The 8,936-nt window shown below is 41.4% G+C and overlaps 1 protein-coding gene across 1 annotated transcript; it reads right to left on the reverse strand.

Annotated features, from left to right (window-relative positions):
- Window positions 1–370: 370 nt before the first annotated feature.
- RP9 (RP9 pre-mRNA splicing factor) lies at window positions 371–8,542 on the reverse strand. Its single transcript, XM_069860393.1, has 6 exons — window positions 8,187–8,542; window positions 5,960–5,990; window positions 5,034–5,163; window positions 4,624–4,715; window positions 3,119–3,180; window positions 371–2,035 (listed from the first exon to the last, which is right to left on the reverse strand). The coding sequence occupies exons 1-6, from the start codon at window positions 8,540–8,542 to the stop codon at window positions 1,822–1,824; spliced, it is 885 nt and encodes a 294-aa protein (XP_069716494.1). The 3' UTR covers window positions 371–1,821.
- Window positions 8,543–8,936: the final 394 nt, after the last annotated feature.

The following is an 8,936-nucleotide window of genomic DNA, read 5'->3' on the forward strand; positions in this document are numbered from 1 at the left end:
GTCTTGTACAGTATCTTTTTGGTTGTACAAACAGTAAACCCTGGTAAGTAAAATAGAAGGGACCCATTAACAAGGAATGGAATGAGACTCTGGAAAAACTTTTTTGTTGTTTGGAGTTTGGGTTTTTTGGTTTTTTTTTTCCTGGTGAGAGAGCCGGGAGCTTTAAATTTGATGATGCTGATGTATGGAACTATCAGAAGTCACTGGTAAATCCCACCACAGAGGGATTTGCTTAAGTAATATTGGAGGACCAAACAGAACTCTACATTCAAGCTCAAGGCCTTGACTACCTTATCTTTCCCCAGCACATACTGTGAATGACTAGCAAGGAATGGGGGTTTGTTTTTACTGAATGACTCTTAGGCATATAGAAGGGAGAAAACACATTTAATGTATACTTTCCCCTGATCTCGGGGAGGAAAAAACAAATAATGTTAAATACACTTTAATCCCTGGTTCCTTGATTTCTCTGTTTGTCATGCGTTTTTTGGGTTTTACTTTTCAATGTAAGAGTAAGCAGGGACATGAAGTTCTAAGCCCTTTCAAGGCAAACTATTTTGCTCTCCTTTTGCAGAGCACCAATACAGTTCATCTAGATCCTCAAAGCTTTGTACCACTACATGTTGAGGATTCAGAGATGCTTATTCTAATGCAGTTTATATGATCTCAATCTCTCTAGCTGAGTCTGCAAGATTATTTAAAAGAGGTGTGGTCAGTTCACAAGGCCAATTGAGTAAACAGAACTTTCTTCCTGACTTTCTTCCTGCTTCCAAGTTCTTCATGACAATTTAGTGGCTTATGTGGATGTAATTAAAAACCATTTTAAAAGCCTTACCTGTTTGTATTCTTGTGGGATAATTTATGGAATATCATTACATGAAAAAATTCTAGTAAGCATTAAAAAAGTTGTAATTTATTTCCCCAAGCCCTTTTAAAAGGAAACACCCAAACCCTCAAATGTATCAAAACAACTGATACTGAAGTGTAGGGGGAGATTAACCTTTTTTTAAATTTCTAACACAAAACCCCCATTTTAAAATAACTAAACCCACTCCCTCTTTACTGTAAAGTTAAATGTTGTTATGCCTGGCTCCTGTGGCTTGGAGAACACTTCAGGTGTTGCAGATCTGTGTGTATTAATAGGGGAGTTGTTCAGATTTTGCTACACAAAGAAAAACCCCAAATCTTGCTGACACTGTGATTTTGCCTAAACGTAAATCACCCTGATTTAACTTTTTTCTCCTTCAGCAGTGCTCTTTATTTCCCTAGCTGCCAGTACCAGGATGGGTACACTGAACTTCAGCATACAGACAGTGTACACAGAAAATGAAATACAGTACAATCTGATCATGATGAGCACTGTAAATGAATCCTCAGTGCTCTGCATGGTGCATGCTGCTGTACCATCATACAATGAGGCTTTGTATGCAATAAAATAACTTCATGGAGAAAAAACACTTCAATAGATGCTCTGCTGAATTCTGCAGATGTGTTGGCAGTAGCTTGGGTAGTTGCTGCTTGCTGCCAATAGTCACACGTGGCAATGCAGAGGCTCAATTTCACCAAGACAGATGACCCTTAAACACAGGTTTTACAGTAAAAAGATATGTTTGTTTGAGTGCTGTTTAGAGCAGCACTCTCTTTTTCTGGCTGCAGCACTGCAGAGGTGTAGAAGAGCACTGCCAGTGCAGGATGCTGCATTTGTCCATCTGTATGTTCTGGGTTTAATAAAGCCCTTTCTGATGGTTTCTTCATTATTCCTTCAGTCCTTCCCTGCAGTTCACAAGTAGAGGTCAATAAGCATGCAGCCGGTGCCTGTTGTCAGTCAGATTCCGACTTGTCATTAGATTTAGATGATTTACGCTTTCTCTTCTTCTTCTTCTTCTTTTCTTTTTTTTTCTTTTCCTTCTTTCTCTTTTTTTTCTTGTGTTTATCTCTACATTCTGAGGAAGTGGAGCTGCTGCTACCTTCATCCTCGTCACTGCTATCATCATCTGAGGTAGAGTCCTCCAGGAGCTGCTTCAGTTGCTGTATCCTGAGTTTAAAAAACATGAATCAGCGTCTTTTCCCATGCCCCTGAACCTGTAATACTTTATTCTACCGTTCAGCTGTTTCCTTCCTAGCTTGAGAAATGGAAGCTGCATGCAAAGGGAAGGAGAACGCTTTGTCTTTTGTTGAATTACACAGACTGATAAAAGCAACCTCTTTTGAGGTAAGCAGATGGTCTGTTGTCAGGGACTTTCCACCCCAAAGGCAGACTAGCTTATTGGCTGATATTTATGTGTGCAAATAATGAGGCAACAGCTATCCCCAAACCACTGTAAGAAGTTCTACGCTTATCCATACACAGATGAGCATTGGGATTATGATACTAGGACATTCATTGCCCTGCTGATATAGAGGTGTTGTCAATGAAACCTACAGCACACTCTACTTTAGATGCAGGGGTATTTTTAACAGGCACTGTTCCTTTAAACTTTCATGAATTACTGGCAAATGGGGACAAACTATTTGCTTATTTTATTCTTGTCTTTAGCATCTTCTCTAAGGATTTGCCTTTTTTTTACAGGCTGCCCAGGGAAGTGGTGTCCCTGGTGGTATTTAAAAGATATGTAGATGTGGTGCTTAGGGACATGTTTTAGTGATGAACTTTGTTTAAGGTGAACTGTTTATCTAACAGTTGGACTTGATGGTCTTAAAGGTCTTTTCCAAACTAAATGATTCTATGATTTATTTATTTATTAAAGAACACAGTTCTGTTAATATTCTGTGGGCCACCTTTAGTATGTTCAGTTATCTCATCAATGCAGTTCAAGTAAGAAAGCATTAAAAACTCTGCTCCTTTATATACTGAATAACAACCTCACATGAAGGACAGTGTCAGGTGCCTAGGAAAAGCTTTCTAAATCCACCCCTTTGCATGCACTGAAAGCACTCTGATGGACCATCCTTTTCTAAAGAAGACATGTCAATGAAAGAAAAAAAACCATCCAGTTTATTAGGCATAAAAAAAACCTTAACCCAAGTACCTGATTATTATGGTATAAATGAATATAGTATCATGCTATCAAAATGAACACCAAACTGAAAATGCAGTTTACTACAGAGACACGCTTACCTCATTTCTTTTTCATGACGTTTATTATCCCTTATTATATCATACATGGGATCTTCATGCGCCTTTAAAGTGAAAAACAGAAAATCCAGTGTTGGTAAAGAAAATCATTTCTCACTGACTGTTGTTATTTCCTACAAAAATCAGCCAAAACAAGCCAATGCAAGAGTCTTTGATCAAAGTATTGAAGACACTTAGTAAGCTCTCAAGTACATGAGTACACTCTCACACTTAACATCTGAGCTGTTTCTTTTACTTCAGGAAAAGCCTGTCTCTTTACATCACCAGTGAAGGTGCCTCTCCTTGGATTTATTGCCTCTCTCCAGTCACAGAAAGAACCCCATACACATACTATAGGAACAGCCTGACACAGGTGGAATACTGAAGTTCAAAATAATGAGCTGTGCCCTTATAGCATATTTTAAGAACTTGGATACAAACATGCAGGGATACAGGAGCAAGGAATAGAAGACAAATGGATAACAAAGTTGGAGTTGCCCTGGCATGCTATGTGCTACCATTAATTGTCCTTAAATTGATTATTTTTAAATTAAACAGGCATTGCAGCAAAAGATAGCTGTGAAAGAAGGTAGGAAATAAACTTTGAAGACATTAAAGGTGAATTCATGCCATGCAAGAATGCAGCAAAAAGATGGGGTGATCTTTTTTATTAGGGGATTAAGTAAACAAGTTCAGCAGAGGAGAGATATCTGATGCTAACCAAAGGTAGGAATGAAAATGTTAGTAGCAAATGAAAGATGTTCGGAATGCACCATGAAGGGTCTTGGACAAAGAGCAAGAAAAGAAGCCTGAGGAAAAATGAAGAAGAGAGGCAATCTGGTCATGGGAGAGGGCTGCAAATACTCTTTGCAGAAGCATGCAATCAGTATGAGTACAGAATCTGGACAGAATGACTCCAAATTACATTTTTCAAGGCCAGAAATGAGGACACAAGACACAAAGTGATGACAGCCTGAAATATGAGTTAACAATGCAGAGCAACAGGAAAAGTTAAAGAGTTCACGCAGAAAAAAATTGCAGATCCAAGATGTAGCCTCATGTAGCAAGAGCTCAGACTTGTAGACAATGACTGGATTACAGACCTAGACAACAGGCTTCACAATGTGGTTGTTCACAGTGAGAGCGGAAGGCTTGAAGCGGCTGTAATGTGGGCAGCTCAAGCTTGACTAAACATTTTTTGTTACGCTGTCATTTTAATCGCGAAAACTGAATATAATGGTTGAAACAGGTTCTTGAAGATTTCCAATTTAAGTGTAAAAATTACTAATTCTCCTCTCGAAGAGCAGGTTTTCTGTAAAGCAGTCAAACATCCAACCACATCTGTAGCTTTTTCGTTATTAGGAGATTTTCAGCATCTATATTATACTAGAGACAGAGGAAAAGTCCTTAATAAAGCATCATCTAACGTAATCTCTTCACTTGGAAGATTATGCATCATCAGTATTAAAAAAATATATAAACAATAATACTACAGTATTTATACTCACTACTCTAAATTGTTCCAATTTCTGATTGCCTTTAATAAAGAATGGACATTCCTTATCTCCCGTTCTGTGTCCGTAACGTTTACACCTCCAACCTTTAAAAAAAGAAGCAGTGGTGAATTGGCACCTCTGAGCCAGATCAAAAGAAAAGGAAAAAGCAAATAAAAACCAGAACATATTTATGCAAAATATTTTCAATTTGTTGGAACAAACAAAGAGATATTTTATCTCTATAATGTATTGTCCATAAAACGCAGAGCTACTACAGCCTTCAAATAATGGCTGCTTTTATATCAATATTATGGCAATCTACCTGGACCTTTTCATCTCTCTACCTGACATTCTGCCCTCCCCCAGCGTAAACGGACAGCTACACGAAGGTCCAGTGACATCTGGAATATTTTCAGCCTTACACTGCATGACTTTGACTTCTTTTCCCAAAGGCATCCAAAGCCCTTTTGTCGGGGCATGTGCCAGGAATTCTCGTGCACTTTCATTGCCTGGTACATCAGGTATGCAGTCTTCTGGTTTTGTTTCATTCTCCTATGGAAAAAAAGACAAGAACAATAAAACTTTTTTTTTTTTTAACCTTGTAGAAGTTCACACTCCAAGCATGCAGCCTTCACTTCATATGGAATCTATTTCCCCTGTAACACTTCTTTTTCTTGTAACTCATGAAGGACCTAAATTCCCTGACCCCTTTAACAACATTAAGTAATTTTCTTTTTCCGTCACCCTTGAATTTTCCAGTCTGAACTTTATGCCATATTAATTCCATTCCTTCCTGTTTCATTTAGTAATTTACTTAAAGAAATATTATAAATGAAAACAGCCAAGCAGAGACTTCTTTTTCCTCTTCCTGCTAACAAGATAGAACAATTAAAGACAGCCTTTACATCACAGAGCAGTACTTTTTAGATTAGAAGCAACAGATTATGGCTTAGGTATACAAATCTGGCAAAATTAATGATCATTATTAAAGGAAAGTATTTTTGCACAAATATTTGAGCACAAGCAATGGAGAAGAATCCTGAAAATCTGCTTCACCATTAATGACTCCAATCTATACACACTATTAAATACTGCATTAAGTGTGACCTGCTAAGGGGTGATGAAAGAACTGGTATCATCCCATCTGATTCTGGGCATTTCGCTCTGGATTCACCAAGTCAAAGAGGCTGGCTTGTAATTGAGGAGCTCTTTAATTTTGCCCTGGAAGCAGATATTCTCTCTGTAATTTATACAGGTAAAAGACACTTAAAAGATACTTAATGCCTAAAAGACAGATTGTATGAAAATCCCTTTTAATATAAAAATTTACTGCAGTATATTTACCAACCTTAATTAGCCCAGGGGGTGGTTTCTCATAGCTGAAAAGCAATAGAAATATTGTTACTCTGCAGCTTAGCACACACAAATAAATAGAGAAAATTCAGCATTTCAGTAGTATAGAGTTAAAAAACTTCACCTCACGTCTTCTCTTAAATTTCTTTCTATCAGTAATCACCAAGAACTACAGCAGAACATGAATACGTGGATGCGAGCAGACTGATAGTGTTTGTCCTACCATCTTTTGGAAGCATCCTTGAGATTCACCCTTTAGTTGTGGAAGAACTACTTTTATTACACCACTCTACAAGGATGTATGGTATATCCAATTTAGCTTCAGTTACCAGAAATACACAATTTGCTCCTCTTTTTCTGTAGCACCTCTCCTCAAGATCTCACTGATCCAAATTTCTTTACTGCTGAATCACAGACATACTCAACTGCATGTCAAGTCGTGGATGCTCCATCCCTAGAGGTGTTCAAGGCCAGGTTTGAGGAGGCTTTGAGCAAACTGATCCAATGGAAGGTGCCCCTGTCCATGGTAGCAGGGTTGGAACAGGATGATCTTTTAAGGTTCCCTCTGCCTCAAACCATTCTGTGATTCTATAAAGTGAGACTGTTCCTTATATCTAGCTTTGCCAGCCAAAACTTGTACGTAATAATAATTTCATCTACTCTCTGTATTAAACTCGAAGGTAGAACCTTACTGATCAAAGTACCATCTTTCCTGCACTATTTCACAGAAGCATAGAACCATTAAAGTTGGAAAAGACCTCTAAGATCATACAGTCTAACCATCAACACAACATCAATGTGCCTACTAAATCATATCCCAAAGTGCTGCACCTACGTGTTTTTTTTACCACCTCCAAGGGATGGTGACTCCACCACTTCCCTGCAGAGCCTGTTCCAATGCCTCACCACACTTTTGGGAAAGAAATTTTTCCTAATATCCTATCTAAATGTCTGCTTTCACAACTTGAGGCCATTTCTTCTCATCCTATCACTTGTCGTTTGGGACTGCCTTTCAGGCAGTTGCAGACAGTGATAAGGTCTCCCCTCAGCCCCCTTTTCTCCAGGCTAAACAACTCCAGCTCCTTCAGCTGCTCCTCGTAACACTTGTTCTCCAAACACTTATTTCTCTGGACTTAAAAATGGATATCAACTTCATTACGATCCAAATAGCAAGCAGGTGCCACATAGGAGCACAGCCACAGAGAAAGCACACATGCTTGGGAGTTAAATGCCCAGCCACTATGAAATGGTCTTTATAAAAATAACTTAATGAGTGCTGTTTAGCGCATTTCATAACAAAGACATTTTTTAGTTTCACTTGGAAAGGGAAAAAAAAAGGCACATCCTTGTGAACCTTCATTTTATTCCATTAAACCACTTCCAATGAAACAGCATAAACCTCTCATAGCACTGTGGGCCACCAATGCGCTCAGATCTCAAACGTTTCTAATCCACCCCAGTGGAAATCGGCTGAACCTCTACTTCTACGGTGCTGACACCAAAAATGCTGGCAAATAAACTCTCTAGCACTCATTTGGAATTTTAGAAAGCAAACACCCTTTATCAGGCCTGGCCAACATGCGGAGTGATCTCCATCAATCGTGTGCAGTGAGACAAGAGCTGGGACAGGATGTATTTTGCACTTAGGTGCATACGGATAAATCTTGCCAGTAATGTTATGCATACTCTGTTATTTCCAAGGACTCATTTTTAACGTTATTATGAACTTCACAATACTCAAAACTCTTGCTGATTTGGAGCTGGCTCCAGCTCTGCCTGACTTTGTCTTTGAGACGGGGAAAGCCTGCAAACAGAGGTGACTGCAGAAGAGACGTCTGCTCAGCGCTGATCACACTGCACACAGGACACCATCATCTCCAAAGGATGAACAGCATCTGGAAAAACCCTGCTTGAAAGGCACCGTGCTGTCAGAGGTTCATTCGGTCTGACTGTCAAAAAAAATACAGCTGCTCAGGAGAAACTTTACCTTAAATGAAAAAATATTCCACTTTTTTGTAACAGCAGCGACACAGGGACCCTCTGGACTCGCGGGAACCTGGAGGAGAAGCCACCCCCTCCCCATGGCGGGGGGCACGGGGACCTCCTCGGCCACTAATATGGGCCACGTTTATAAAACGCAACCGAGGTGGCAAGGGGCAGAGTTAAAACCCTCCCTCCCCCTGCGACGGAGCCGCTCCCCTCCTCCTCCTCCTCTCCCTTACAAGGACTCCAGGTGCTGGATCTTCTGGAGCTGCTGCGCCTCCTGCCTCTTCCGTTTCCTGCGCTGCCGGCCCTGCGCCCCGCCGCCCTCGGGCTGCCTCCTGCCGACCGCCCGGCTGCCCCTCGCCGCCTCCTCCGCCTCCTCCTCCCCCTCCATCCCACGGCCCCGCCGGGCGCAGGCCGCCGCCCCGCTTCCCTCGGCCCGCCCTTCCCTTCCCGTCCTCTCCCCGCCCTTCCCGTCCCCTCCCCGCCCTCCGCGCACACGCCGGGCAGTTCCGCTTCCCAGCGCCCGCCGGCGGCGGAGCGGGGATCTGGGGTAGGGGAGCAAGAGCAACAGCACGGAATGGAATCGAATCATAGAGTCATCATAGAATAGTTAGGGTTGGAAGGGACCTCAAAGATCATCCAGTTCCAGCCCCCCTGCCATGGGCAGGGACATCTCCCACCAGACCAGGCTGCCCAAGGCCCCCTCCAACCTGGCCCTGGACACCTCCAGGGATGGGGCATAAACAACTTCCCTGGGCAACCTGTGCCAGTGCCTCACCACCCTCATGGTGAAGAAATTCCTCTTTATGTCTAGTCTGAATTTGCCCCTCTCCAGTTTCACAGAATTACTAGGTTGGAAAGGATTCACTGGATCATCAAGTCCAACCATTTCTATCAATTACTAAACCATGTCCCTGAGCACCTCATCCACCTGTCTTCTAAACACCTCCAGGGAAGGTGACTCAACCACCTCCCTGGGCAGCCTG

Source organism: Phaenicophaeus curvirostris, chromosome 6, assembly GCF_032191515.1.
Source record: "Phaenicophaeus curvirostris isolate KB17595 chromosome 6, BPBGC_Pcur_1.0, whole genome shotgun sequence".
NCBI classification, from domain to species: domain Eukaryota; kingdom Metazoa; phylum Chordata; class Aves; order Cuculiformes; family Cuculidae; genus Phaenicophaeus; species Phaenicophaeus curvirostris.